Source organism: Eubalaena glacialis, chromosome 11, assembly GCF_028564815.1.
Source record: "Eubalaena glacialis isolate mEubGla1 chromosome 11, mEubGla1.1.hap2.+ XY, whole genome shotgun sequence".
In the NCBI taxonomy this organism is placed as follows: domain Eukaryota; kingdom Metazoa; phylum Chordata; class Mammalia; order Artiodactyla; family Balaenidae; genus Eubalaena; species Eubalaena glacialis.
The window spans coordinates 69,929,015-69,944,418 of NC_083726.1; the positions used below are offsets into that span (position 1 = coordinate 69,929,015).

At 34.7% G+C, this 15,404-nt stretch overlaps 1 protein-coding gene across 3 annotated transcripts in view; it reads left to right on the forward strand.

Annotated features, from left to right (window-relative positions):
- Positions 1 to 15,404, forward strand: part of NELL2 (neural EGFL like 2) — a 481,448-nt gene that overhangs the window by 434,301 nt on the left and 31,743 nt on the right. For all 3 annotated transcript variants that reach the window (XM_061206304.1, XM_061206303.1, XM_061206305.1), the window contains exon 17: positions 14,267 to 14,407. In XM_061206304.1, coding sequence (XP_061062287.1) covers positions 14,267 to 14,407 — 141 coding nt within the window. The remainder of the gene's footprint in view (positions 1 to 14,266; positions 14,408 to 15,404) is intronic.

Below are 15,404 nucleotides of genomic sequence, written 5' to 3' on the forward strand. Positions count from 1 at the left end.
CACAAGAGATATTAGAGTGGAAAGAATTCCAGAGGCTATCTTCATAGTTCAGGGCGAACATGCCACCAGAGCATAAATAAAGGTGAATTAACAGAGGGTTTTCCTGTTTTTTAATGATCTGCCGTAGGAAATTAGAAGCATAGACTGCTGAATTTTATAGTTTGCATTACAGCTATTTTTTATTCATCATATTTGAAATAGTTCCAGTTAAAATGTAAACAAATTTACTATTTATTATTTGGCTTTACAGTCCCAAATTTAAATTTCAGAGCAGTTATTGTTAGTGTAGTTCTTAAATAAAGTGTTGGTTAATTGAAAATAAAATGACAGTTCTCAGTATATATGATATTCCTTAAACCATGTTAAAAAAACTTGGGCAGCTTAATCTTTTAAGTCAGCCTCCCTCACTGATATTTTTTTTTTCTTTGATTTTAAAGTCCCAAAATCCTTCTTGTTTTTGGTTTACTCACTGTGAGCCAGAGTTTAAAAGAGCAGCACTTAAGTTGTGCTCTTAAATTCACTACAGAATTATTTCCTTTGAAGAAATATAATTGCTTAAATGAGTTCATTTCATTAATTGTCTTTCAAATGACTTCAAACACTCATATGTCAATCCAGATGCCTCCTGCTCAGGACTCAGTCCTGTTTGTTAAGGATGAATTCATCAGAATTCAACAGATATTTACTGAGACCCAAGGTACACCAGATGTACCTTAGAAACAGAAGACTCAAAGATGAATAATGTAAAATTCACACCCTCTGAGGGCTCTCATTTAGAAACAACCTGTGTTTATCAATGGATGAATTGATAAAGAAGATGTGGTATATATACAGTGGAATATTATTCAGTCATAAGAAAGAAGGAAATCCTGCCATTTGTGACAATGGATGGACCTTGAGACCATTATGCTAAGTGAAATAAGTCAACAGAACAAGACAGTAATGTATGACGTCACTTACATGTAGAATCTAAAAAAGCCAAACTCACAGAGGCAGAGAGTAGAATGGTGGTTACCCAAGCGGGCCTGAGGGTTGGGAGAAATGGGGACATGGTGGTCAAAGAGTACAAACTTCCAGCTAGAAGATGAATAAATTCTGGGGATCTAATGCACAGAGTTTTGATTATAGTTAACAGTACTGTGTTATATACTTGAAAGTTGCTAAGAGAGTAAATCTTACGTGTTCTCACCACAAAAAAAGAAATGGTAATTATGTGACACGATGGAGATGTTAGCTGAGCAATGGTGATAATCATTTTGCAGCATATAAGTGTACCAAATCTACATGGTGTATACCTTAAACTTATACAATATTATATGCGAATTATATTTCTATAAACCTGGAGGGAAAAAAGTCTAATAGGCTCTCAGCCAACTGTGGTAAACTCAACAACAAGTGCAGCAGGAGAACTAGAACCCAGAGACTTTGCAGTGGTATCCTGGATACATAAGGCCTGAGAAGAGCCTTGCAAATATGATTTTGATGAGTCCAAGGAAGAGAATGTGTATTCTAGGAAAAAGGAACCTTGTAGGCAAACGCATGGAGATGGAAGAGTCCAGTTCATGTGCAAGGAAGGGGAGGGCCAGTATGAGTCTTGGACCACGGGATCTGTGGAAGGGTAACATGGGAGATGAGAATAGATGGCCTTGACCATCTTCTTGAGACATTACTTTACAAGGGTGCATAGGAGCTACTCTTCTAATCCATCCTGGTTTTATTTATAAACTCCATATCCTTTCTGTAAATCTTTTTAAATTATAAAAGCAATGTATATTTAATTTCTTAAATTTGTATTGAAGTATAGTTGCTGTATAAAATTATATAAGATACAATATTCTATAAGATAACAATCTTTTTAAATTATAAAAGCAATGTATATTTAATCTAAGATTTATAAAATGAAGAAATACACAAAATAAAAATAATCTAATATCACCAGCTGAAGATGACTGCTTATTCAAAATGAAATACATGTTTACATACTGGAATAATACTTTCTTCATAATTTTAATCCTGCTTTTTTACATGACATTTATCATAAGTGCTTTTGCATGTCATTAATAATTTTCAGAAGAATATACACTACTATGTATAAAATAGATAACTAATGAGAACCTACTGTATAGCACAGGGAACTCTACTCAGTGCTCTGTGGCGACCTAAATGGGAAGGAAATCCAAAAAAGAGGGGATATCTGTATACATATAGTTAATTCACTTCGCTGTACAGCAGAAACTTAACATTGTAAAGCCACTATACCCCTATTAACAAAAAAAAAGAAACCTCATTTTAGTAAGCTGTATAGCGTTCCATTTTATGCATGTGCCATCATTTATTTAATCACTCCCTCATCACTGTACATTTAGATTGTTTGCTCTAGCAGCTTAATACTGAGATAGTGTAGATAAAACTAGGCTTCCCGTTGCTTCTGTTGTTGACTGATACACTGAAACCACTAGAAGGTCAAACCTTGCCAAACCACTTTGGATGGATCTTGCCTCAGAGCAGCAGGAAGAATTCCTGGGAAACGCATGTGCTTCCATAGAAAACTACAAGTAGTTGCGGCAGCTTTGCTCATATAGGGATTGTTTTCCCTTTGGGTCCCTTCATATCATTTCTCCAGTCACTATATGAATATTTTTTAAAAGTTTGAGTGTGTGTGTATGTAAACAGTAGTGTAATGGTATTTATTTCCAGATAAAATATCTGACACTTAGTAGCCGGAAAACTGTCGGTTATCTTCCCTCTCCTAGTCCCTTCTTTATATCAGATAATCATTAAAATGTTGTCTACAGGATTTTTTTCCTTTTTAAAATACATTACTCAAGTACAGAATTAGGCCGAATCTGTTAGATTCCACTCAAGACTGGAAACCCTTTGATGTATGATTTGGTGTTGCCTTAGTGATCAAATCTAATTGCACAACTGATCTGATTGATCATGAAGAAATAGGTTGTTAAAGTGAACAAAAAAATATTATCAGTCTGGAAGAAGTTTGATTAAGTGACCTCATATTGACAGGACCAAGCAGTGACCATCAGCCTGTGTGGTTAAGAGGTTTGGGAGCACCATAAAAGAGCAAACCTGTCTTTAAGAAACCCATAGGCTGTTTCACTTAATTGTAATTGGAAGGAGTTATTGGTTTGCTCAATTGCTTTCTTTTTGGTATTTTTCCCCTTCAATTAACTAAGTGGGAGAGCTGTGATGTTTCATTACTGGCTGAGAAGGCTGTATCAAGCTAATGGGTGTTTTAGCAGAGATGGAAGCAGTGGTTATAATAAAGTGGTCTGAAAGTAGATAGTCTGTCAGAGATCTGACACTTGCTCAAAGCCAACAGAGGCCATTCATCAGTACATTTCTTGCTTAGCACCCACTCAAAGCTCTATCCGATGACTTCTCATTCAGATATGTATGGAAACTGTAGTATTCCATTTCTTCTTTTATTGTCATCAGTGAGCTCATTTTGCTCAAAGCAGTGTTTCTCCTGATATAAGTTTGTGAGTTAGCTCACAAATAAATACAGAGTAGCTATTTTGACTGTCATCTTACCATTCCTCGCGTGCCATTCAAAGCTTGTTTTCCGAATAACCAGTAAGTGAGCTCATCAAAATGCAAAAAGCCTTTTATAGTGCTATATTAATAATTAGAAAGCTTGCATTAAATTATTACACACAGGCACTTTAGCCATCTTATTCTTGCTGGATAGTTTGAGGAAATCAGCTTCTTTTTTCTCCTTCCGGAAATAATCTCAATATCAAGTAGGCGATCTAATCCTTGCTATTAGGAAATGGCTTAGGGAAGCATAGGAATTAAGAGTTTCCTGGTTTTACCCTGATTAAAACCAGTCTACTTATTATTACAGAGCCAGCAGGTGCTTCACATTCATATTATCTTGAGAGCCTAACCATAATACCATCTAATGTACGAAAAAAGCATGCCGATTTTAAAAGTAGGTACTTGATTACAATGTAATAAATGAATAAACATTTTAAGTAATTGTCTAGTATTTGCAGGAATAAATCTGGAAGTTTTTGTTCAGCCATGTTTTACTCCAGTGGCCTAGTTTTCAGTGATCAGAGTTTCAGAGTGAGGTCATGTCTCTTTCCTGAATTCACATATTTCTTCACCTGTACTATTCCTACAGGCCTCATATCTACCTTGCATCTGAGGTACTTGTGCTGATGCTGCATTTTTTATTAGACTGTGAACTCTTGAGTATACCACCGTAATGACTAGTGTGTTTTCTATGCAAGACATTTGATATGTACTTGAATGAATGAGTAAAAGTATTCTAAGTCTCATATCCTACACATTAAGCTAAGCTACCTTGCAAAAGGGATATTGTTGTAATGGCAAAGATTTTTAGGTTTTAAGGAGTTTCCAGAATTCCATTTTATTAAACGCTTTGTTCAACTTGTTGCTCATACATCAGAGGGAGTTTCAATTCTCTGTTAAACCAGAAGTATTTATTCTTAAATTTACAAGAGGCCATTGGAAAAACTCCTTGGCATTGTTGACAGTCCTTTCTTCTCCCTCGAGGTTCTCTTCTCCCTTGGTTCCTGTGGTTACACTTGTGATCTTCCCACCTTGCTAACAATTCCTCCTACAGTTCCTCTGCCTTTTCTTTCACTCCATTTTCCCCCAAGGACTGTCCTTGGCTCTTTCTCGTCTCTTTGTTATCTCAACTTTAGTAGCTTCATCCCCCTGTTCCAATTTCAGAAGCATCTTGTAGTATCAGTTCTGATTATATTATCTGCATGTTTCTGGTCCTGATATCTTTTTCCAGAGTTTCTGGCTCATCTTTCTTTTCATCTAGATATCACTACTAGCCAATTGCTATCCTATTATACTCAACACTTTAAAAATGAGGCTTCTGAATGTTTTCTAAAAATATTTTTACGTATATGAAAGAAATTAGACACGTTTAAAAAATCAAAAACAGAAGAACTTGGAATGAAAAGCAATAGTCCCCTGACTCACTGCCTGCTTACCTTCTATCAGCTTTTCTAAAAGGAGTTCCTCACCTGAACTACAAACCAGAGAGTGACCCGAGCAACTAATTTCTCAGATCTCCCAAGGATGGTACGTGACTAGTGCCATACCAGATACACAGGAGAGAAGTTCATTCATGATTTACTCAGGATGCCTTAGGGCATTAGAACTTATTTCTCTTGTGAAAGTCCAGTTGAGACAAGGTGCTAGGGGGGACCACTTTCCAGGGGGACCACTTTCCAATTCTTCTAATATGTTTATACCATGCTTTGTTTAACTGGTCAATTTTAGACATTACCAGTAGACTTTTTTCTATGATAGATGATGATTTACCTTCCTTATACCACCACCCTTCCATATTCCCTTTTCTAATGTAAGTTACCTTTTTAGCCTTCACCAATATATGTGTTCACCTTCATTTCTTGTTTTATCTACTATACATAGTTTCCCTTGCTTCCCTATTTCCAAATAGAGTTATGTTCTGAGTTCTTAGTGGACATGAAGTTTTGGGGAAGAGTATTCAACCCACTACAGGTAGTTTTCAGTGTATTGATGGAGTTTGAGTATTTAAAGCCCTAGTATTAGATGAAATCATTAAGAAGTTAGTAGATGGAAAAGAAAATATCTGAATATAGATCCCTAGGGAACTCAAACTTTTTGAGATTGAGAAGATAAAACCTGAGAAGAAGACCAAGATACAGGGGCAATGAGGTAAAAGAACTAAGACAGTGGTATATCCTTGCAACATGGAGAGTTTTAGGAGAGAGTGGTGAACTACTGATAGGTGTTTCATTACATGGATTTAGTCCTTTATTTTATTGCATTACATCATCAGTAAAATCTTTTAAAAATAGTAAATGGCACAAAAACTTTCTAAGAAATTATATATCTTAAAATATCTTTATCCAGCTTTTCCAGGTATTTGACAGTTTTGCCAAGTATAGAATTCTAGGGTCAAAATCATTGCTTCACTGTCTTACAACAAACAGTGAGAAATGTGATGCTAGACACATTCTTATCCCTTTATGTGTAACCTTTAGGTTGCACATAAGGGTTATTTCCCTTCTGGAAGATTTGTATTTTGTACTTATTGTGAAATTTCACAATATGCATTTAGATGTGAATCTGTTTCATTCATTTGAGGTAGTGTTGTATATGGGGTAAGGGTTTGACCTCTATATCTAGAGTATCTGGATTCAAATCCTAGTTTTGCCCCTCAATAATCTTGAGAAAATTACTTAAACTCCCAGTATCTAAGTTTCTTTCTCTTTAAAATTGAGAGAGTGATAAAATTTCCTACCTCATGGGACTGCTGTCTGCACTATATGAGTAAATATAGGTAAATTGCAAAGAACAGTGGCTGCCATATACTCAGTCATCAGTAAGTATTGGCTATCATTTCATTGTTCATTATTTGGAGAACTTGATGGGCCCTTTTAATCTGAAGACTAAAATCCTGTGAAAAGTTCTTCAATTATTATTGTTATTATTTAAGATAGTTTCTTCACTTTGATTTTTCTCTTTTCTTGGTATGAAATTTGTCTTTAATCATAAGCTGTATGTACCATTTGAGTTGGTGCTGTTTGATTTTTTTCCTATCATATTTTTCTTCCATTTTCTATATGCTACTCTGTTAGAAAGACTACTTCAACTTGATCTTCCAAGTCTTATATTGCATTTTTGAAAAATTTCAGCTATCATATTTTTAATTTCCAAGAGCTCCTTCTTATTCTCTGAATATTCCTTTTTATAGCACTGTGTCCTTTTCTTATGAATGAAATATTCTTTCAAATCTATTAGAAGGTATTAATTAGAAATATTTTAAGTCCTGTTCTGTGCATTATCTCTGTTTCCTTCAGGGTCAGTTTTTATGATGGTATATCTTGGTTATTCTGTTAAATGTTGTAGTCTTTTCTCAAGTATTTGTTTCTCCTTGATCTCACATTAATGTGTAAGAGTGAATTAAACATTGACCTTTGATATGAAGGTAAGGTTTGTTGACTGATAGACTTACATTGGGTGAGCTAAAAAGGTGCCACTTTTTACACTTTGAACTCTAAACTCTGAAATGCAGGGGACTTTGTTACAAAGGATAACTCCTACATTAGCTACTTAGTTTCCTCCAGATACTTTATTTATTTATTTTCTTTACAGACGAACCATCCATTCTGGCTTTGGGGATAATTGCTTTCTTTCAGCTGTCTGCTCAAGGTGGGAGGAGGTGGTTGGGTTGATTATTCATCAGTAGTCCTTTAACTAACCCAGAAATTCATTGAATTTTCTTCTCCACTGGTGGCGTTTTACCTTTTATCTTTGTTTACACTTTTCTTTGTCCCTTTAACGTAATGCTTATAAGATGGGAAGAAGAAGAGATTTAACAATGTTTTTAATCTTTCATCTTTAATCAGAAGTTTGGATGTACTCTTTTTGTTAAAAAATTAATAATATATGTTATATATATTAAATATATAATTACATTTATGTTGTATTTCATGTATATATATATATATAATGTACACATTTTCTATACCAATTCTACTCCATTTAATATTATAGTCAAGTTTTTGACATAAATATTTGAAATAGGATGAGAAAGCGTCATCTTATCATCTTGTTATTGCATCTTAGTGAATTCTTTCAAGCTGCCACCCCTGCCTTAATTCCCCCTGACCTAGCAGGACTCAAAAGATGGCATGCTGAGCTTGCCACTTAGTTACCTGATATTACAAACAGATCATTCATTCACTCAGTAAATGTTTATGAATCTCTAACCATGTGTCTGGTTCTTTGCTAGATGTTAGAGAAAAAAAGAAAAACACACAGGCATAGTCACGGCCCATATTTATACAAATTATTTTTAAACTATTTTGATATTAAGGAAAATTTGGGGTGAAAGCAATGTTTTATAGTTTGATTGTGGTAGTGTTTATGTGTCAAAACTCATGAAATTGTTGGTGGTGTTTTTTGTATATAAATTTTACCTCAGTACAGTTGGTTTTAGGTCTGAGGAGATAATATGTATAACATGATGACTGTAGTTGATTATACTGTATTGTATAATAGAAATTTATTAAAAGAGTAGAACTTCAATGTTCTTACCAAAAGGAAAAAAAAAAGGTAAATCTGTGAGGTGATGGATGTGTTGATTAACTCAATGGGGCAATGGGGGAATCCTTACACAATTTATACATATATCAAATCATCATATTGTATTCTTTAAATATCTTACAATTTTATTTGTCAATTATACCTTAATAAAGCTGGAGAAAAATAATGTTGGTTTCAATAAAAAGGAAGACAAAAAAACCATTTAGGAATAAGCCCAGGCAAACTATATAGAAGGTGTCCTTTCAGAAATCTATGAAGACCATAAAAGCTATAAAAATTATTAGAGAAAGAGGAAATACATCATGTGTGTGGATGAAAAGATTCAATAATGTAAAGATGTCAGTTCTCCCCAAATCAATCTATAGAATCAATTCAGACTTCCCCTCCCCCCATTTTTGGTTTTGTTTGGGGGTTTTTTTGTGAGAACTTTCAAACTGATAGACAGAAAACCCAAAGAATCAAGATACTTTTGAAAGGTGGGCAAAAAGATAAGGAGGAGTAGCTATTCTGAGCCAGACACCGCTTCTCCTGTGATGCCACGTATAGTTAATGGCAGTAGTTAAGAGCGAACTATTAAGAAATAGAGAGTATTACTTCGATTTCAGAAACAGAAAACCCAGAGAAGTTTAGTAAAATAACTCAAAGTTACACAGCTGACAAGCCACAGAGCTGGAATTCACTCACATTAAGATATATACTGATTAGTTATAAAGCAGAAACTAACACACCATTGTAAAGCAATTATACTCCAATAAAGATGTTAAAAAAAAAAGAGATATACTGAGACATCTCAAAGTATAGGCTGTTTCTGGTTGGCCAAGTGTTGTTCTTCAGGGGCAGCCTGTGGTGAGAGAAGGGGCACTGGACTTGGAGGTGAAAGAGTTCTGGTCCATGGTGTGACCTTGGGCAATGCCTTTGCTCTCACCGCTTCTTTGTCTATGACATAGGGATAAGAATAGCTCACACAGCTGTTGTGAGGACTAAATGACATGATGAAGAAATTATATTATGCTTTTTGAAAGAGTTGTCATTAACTTCCTAATTATGAACTATAAAGTAGTGAAAATAATTTTCACTGAATCTCCAATGTTATCATCCAACTTGTGAAGAGGATTTTAGGATTTTCAAAATTTACTTACGTATATTGTCATTTTACTTTCAAAGAGTTCACATGAGAAAATCAGTCTTTTTATGAAATTTTGGATATTTTGTACCCAAGTCTGGAACAGTTGTAAAAAACAATGTAATGCTCAAAAGAGTTTGCTTTCATTGAGCACTCACATCTAAATGTTGAAAGCCGACTCCCCAGAAGCTCAACAAAAGACAGAGGGAAATGACCTTGTGATTTTAAAAAAAATGCTGTGGATAATCTAGAAAGCAAATAATCCACATGTGGGTAATCAAGAGTTGATTAATTGTTTTGAGGGTGTTTAATTGCCTACTGTTTATCAATATAATTTAACTACCAGTGCATAGGATAGTGATATAAATAGTCCAAGTACTATTTTTTTATGAGAAATTATGTCAGGTTTTTATTAATAATAAACACGTTGAAACACAGTACTCTAATGATTTGACTTTGCCATTAAAAGTACCATGCTCATTTAAAAAAATAATTGTATTTTCTTTTCTTTTGAATAGGGTAGCAGGTTAAACTAATGATTAGGGTCTGTTTTAGATATGGATGGTTCTAGATATTTACACACTTTTTATTATTCTTAGTTATGTTGTTATGATAGAAATAACTGTTACTATGCATGAGAAAGGGTTTATCATTCAAGTGTCTCATTTTATAACTACACTTAATTTTACAAAGAAATCATTTGTCATTTTCCAAAGTGACCCATTAAATGCTGATGTCAAAAGCCATTTTTGTTTGGCCTCCTCTGAAGCCAGTGGTCTGTGACACTGTAGGAGGCATGCAGTCTTGTGTCACCACACCTGAGGGAGACAAAGAAAATAAGATACACATGTGAGCTTTTTTTTATTCATACATTTTCCTTTCTTGTTTTCTGCTTGTTGGTTTGTTTTTAATGATTACCTCAAAACATATGTACTTTCTAGAAAATCTATCCCCACAGTGCCTTCCACTTCCATTTTCTAAGTTGATTTTGGTCTCTGGGGTATGACTGCTATTCGTGACTGCTGTTGGATGGCTAAATATCTTTTGGATTTTAGATTCTCCGTGCTCTGGGACAGCATCTCAATATCATCACTAGCTGACTGTTCTAAATGTAGCTAGTGAAAAAGTTCTAATTGTCCCTAAGGAACTAGTTCCTTTCTAAGACAGAATATATAATGAAATCACAGTTTTTCATAAAATTTATTTTTAGTTTTTTATATAATGTACCTACAGAGTATAAAATTAAGGTCCTTATAATTAAGACTAAATCATATGAGCTTATACATCCTGTACTAACCTTTTTGAATACTCTTAATTCGGTTTGGAAAGTAATTTGTTCAAACTTGGTAGTTCTTATATGGAATAAAATAACAACATTTTTCCCCCCTAGGTCTGCTGTTCTCTGTGTTTCTAACTCAATTAGATAATATAAAGTTTGGTTTTAACTGACCTAAAGAAAGTACCAAAGAAATAAATCATTTGATTTTTTTTTACTACTTTCTGTTATTATATGATACGTAAAGCACAATATGTGCATATCTGAAATTGCACACAATATGTGTGCATTTATATGTTCTAACTCATAGTAATATCTACATTTGTGTATAGATAAAATATACTTAATTCTTAAATTGTGGATCAGATTTCAGTTCTTATTAATGATTACTGAGTAACTAAAGATATACATACCATCAGATAGCTTACAGATAAGGCTGCTTGTTTCATCTTTCACTTTAATTAGAACATGAGCCAAACAAACGTACCTTCTGGTGGAAAGTGCATACTTTGGCAATTCAAGCACACTTCCATTTTCTACCGACTTTCACCAAAGTAGAAAAGTTTTCATAAATCAAAATTAGCATGAACATGAGAGTGTAAAACAAAGCAATGTATATTATCTGGCTAGTTTTACTTTGCTATCCCAAATGGTAGCAAGTATATAATTTGAGCCATGACATATGTATACTTATACTATATTTTATAAGTTGAGTAATATTTTAAATGAATTAAGACATTTTGCTACCTAATGAACTACTCAGTAAATCCTTCTGAGATATGAATAATTGCTCCATACTGTATCTTAGTGTTTTCAAAACTCCAGTCATTCATATGCCACCTTAATAAGTTTTGTCATATTCATATACTGTTTATACCAATATCTACTTACTGTTGTTTCTGTAATCCCTCTCACTTTTTAAATTTAAATACAATTTCACTACTGTACTATTCGTATCACTTGCTATAAATAGAAATAATTCAGAAATATAAACATGTAGCCATTAAAATAAAATATTTGCCTGTTATCACCTAAATACCATACCAGTGGCGGCAGATATATAACATGTTGGGAAACACTGTCCTGCATGATTGTAAATTCAGATTTTTATAAATTTAATTTTCTTAAAATAAAACACACTTTAGATAGATAGTAAACCCAGTAAGGGCAGAAATTACTTCTGCTTTATGTATCCTTGTTTCCCCAGCACTTAGTACTTGGCATATAACAGGTATTCAGTAAGTATTGAATGATAAATTAGTGAGTGACATATATATTTGCATATCTATCCTCTAAAATACTACTTAGTATTAATAGTCAAATAATGATACTCAGATTGTATAGGAAAATACATTATGGCCAGCACATGTTTCAATCCCCAGTCTTCAGGGAATATGCACTAATATACTGTGTAACATTTCTATTAAACTTTAATGGATATAGATCAAGGAAGGTTGCTGTAATATAAACAAAGAGAAGTGGGGATGAAGCAGTATAGGAGTGGGCCTGGTGATTAGAAAGAGTGACAGGAAAAAATGAGTGAGGAGTAAATATTGAAAGATATATCTGTGTCATGGGACCTGAGGTAACCCTTGTGTTGCAGCAAGAAAAAATAACTAAATTAAAGGGTAAATAAGAGATGTGAAGGTTGCTTCAGTGGATAAGCCTCTGTTCTATTAATATTTACTTCCAAATCACCAACGCTAATGACCAAATTATTCTAAAATGAGGTACTCTAAACATCCCCCTCCTGACCTTCTTCCAATAAACTCATTTCTAAAGCTTAAATTCCAACCTGTTTTCTTTTGTCCATGCACTTAAGAAATGACATAACCAATTTCCTGCATCTTTTGGGTTAGAAAAAAAGACCATATAAAGCTGAAATGAGCATAGCATTTTAGTCCCATTTATAAATCATCAGTTAGGGAGGCCCCTGAAGTACAGATAGGCTGTTTCATAAAACCTATGAGGCCTTAGTAAATGGAAGCAATCCACATCAGCTATGTGTCAGGAAGTCAATGGTTAGCTGATTTGGCCACTAACAATTATTTTGACAATAAGAATTACTAACGGTAAGGAACTGACTCTTCAGAAGAGAAACCACAGAGGCAAATCACTCATAGTTCAGAAATAATGTTAAAATTTTGCAATCATATAAAATATTTATTTTGGCTTACTACCTAATCTAAAAGAATGGTTTGTACCTTGTCTTACTGAAGGAACTCTGGGCTTATCAAGAAGTATATGAGTGATGACTTTTTTTTCTTTTAAAAATCTTACTTTTTCAAAAATTTGTCTCTTTAAAAATTGAACATAGTAAAAGAGGAAATTTTAAAAGAAAAAGAAAGAAATATATACTTCCAAGAATTTGAAGTTAGATGAGACTAAGAAGGCAGTAGATACTGCTGAGCTGGAGTGGATTGTCTGGGAGGAAAGGACTCTAAAAAGTATCTGGTCTTCCCATCAATAGGAGGGACTTGTCATGCTGGTCACTGCAGCAGGGAATATGATGCAGGTGCGGAAAACATATAAGAAAAGGCTCTTCTACCTTGGCGAGTGGAATCTGCAGTCATGGCAAAGGGTTGTCAAGATGGATATTTTTGGCAGCTGTGATGGTTCGGTGCCGGCAGATCATTTAGCAAGGTGTGAGGCAACCCCAAAGCACCCAGAAACCCAGAAGGTATTAAGAAGAAGGGGACACTCTGGAAGGCAACTCTAGGAATTACTTTTTTCTCTATGACTGATTAAAGAGACTTGGATGGACATCAGATGTTCCCATTAATCAACAGACTTGAATAAGAAGAATAAAAGTCTCACAACATTTGGGAATAGTAATAAGCCACTGGAGGAAATATATGAAACTCAAGATACATGCTCTGTTTGTTTAGACAATTTTGCCAATTTCAGCCTGTGTCTACTTGTATGAAGGAGCACACACCAGAAAGTTAGGCAAACGTGAACTCTTAGGTGACCTTGGTTAAATCCCATAATTTCCTTTTGCCTCATTTTTTTTCATACGTTCAATATGCTGTCTAAATGGCAAGATTTTTTTTGAGGGTTGAATGAAGTAATGATATATGTGAAACACATTAAAAGGTGACATAGATGGGATATATTCTCCAAAATCTGAAGCATGTTGGTGCATGAATGCTATTGCCATATACTGGAGATTATGTTGATAGTAATAAGAGACCCTAAAATTTCAGTGGCTTAAAGCAAAAAGGTTCGTTTCTTGCTCATACTCTACGTCCACCCCAACTAGAGGAGGAACGTGCCCCTTATCGTCTTCATTCAGGACTCAGGCTGATCTTCAGAGCTTCTGGAAATCGCTGGTCATTGTGATGGGGGAAGGGTATGTGTGAATCACACACTGCATCTTTAAGGCTCTCTCTGGAAGTGACACATGTCATTCCCTAATTGACTTCAGGAAGTCACACGGCAATCCTAGCTTGTGTCCAGAAGAAGAGCTGGAAATATTTGGTTAGCAGCACTAATGACTATCACAGATGGTTTCTTTCCAGTTTCTACAGTTGGATGACTTTTGCAACAGAGAAGCTGTCTAGATGTTTCTCCTATTGCTAATACCACTACATTCTTTCTGTATAGCTTTCAACAACCAAGTAGACTTTCTTGATTTTATGTTTTCTCAGTTTTAAGGATTTGCTGGCACTAAATATTTTAGTAGCCATCTAACAGAATATTTTAGTTTCTTTGAGAGAAAGGCAGCAATTGTATAACATCCCATTCCTGTTTTCTTTCCCAAATAGACATTGATGAGTGCTCTGATGGCTTTGTTCAGTGTGACAGCCGTGCTAACTGCATCAACCTGCCTGGATGGTACCACTGTGAGTGCAGAGATGGCTACCATGACAATGGGATGTTTTCACCAAGTGGAGAATCGTGTGAAGGTCAGTACAAGGAGAAGACCTAAAGTTTAAAGTCTTAAAATTGAGGAAAATGCAGTAAGATGTAAATAGTAGACATTGATCTAATATTTAAGGTATTGGTGATTTTTGCTGTGTGTTTATACAACAGTGATTAGAAACATGTTAAAATCTAACTTTTGCTTGCTAATTATGATAACTGATTTTTAGATAATTAAAACTTGCAATAGTAAACCAATTTTCTGTGGATACTTTTAACTGTTGAAGGGTGTTTTAGAATGAATAAACCCATAATGTCAGATAAATTTTTTAAATGGCAGCATGTAAAAATCTGACCCAAAAAAGAGCTAGAAAAAAATAGATGAGGAAAGCAGGATAGAGGGAAAATGAGGGTAGAGGAAATACAATGATGATATGGCCAAGGGAAACATAATGCATGCTACTCTGGGCTATTCCTAATGTATCACTTACCTGGCAAAGTCAGAGATATTTAGTGAATGTTGGATACAGAAGATATGGTCCCTGCTTCACAGAAGATGTCAATCTAATAAGAGTGGAAATTTGAAAAGATTATATTCAATTATTTACCATGAATTTTGACTTATTTTCAGTGAATTGACAACTCTGCTCCCTTATATCCTCTATTAAGGGGCACGATAGGAGGCAGGCAGAGTAAGCAAAGCACAGTGAATAATTGTCAGGGAAACCACCCATACTAAAAGGCTTTGGCATAGGATTGGAAAACAAAACAAACCTCAAGAAGTCATTATTTTTTCCATTGGTGTTTACACCTTCATAGAGTAACAGCCTAAGAGAATGATGCGGCTAAAATGACACAGTCGATGAAAGCCTTGGAGAATCTGACTTAGCAGTGCTTGACGCTTAAATGATGAGATGTCTTTTATCCTTGGGCCTCAAGAGGTTTTCACACAGAGAAAAGTGAAACAGACTTGGGTGATAGATGCCAAGGCTCCCAGCGTGCTTTGCCAGCAGCTGCAGAGCTCTGGACCTTGAGCGGAAC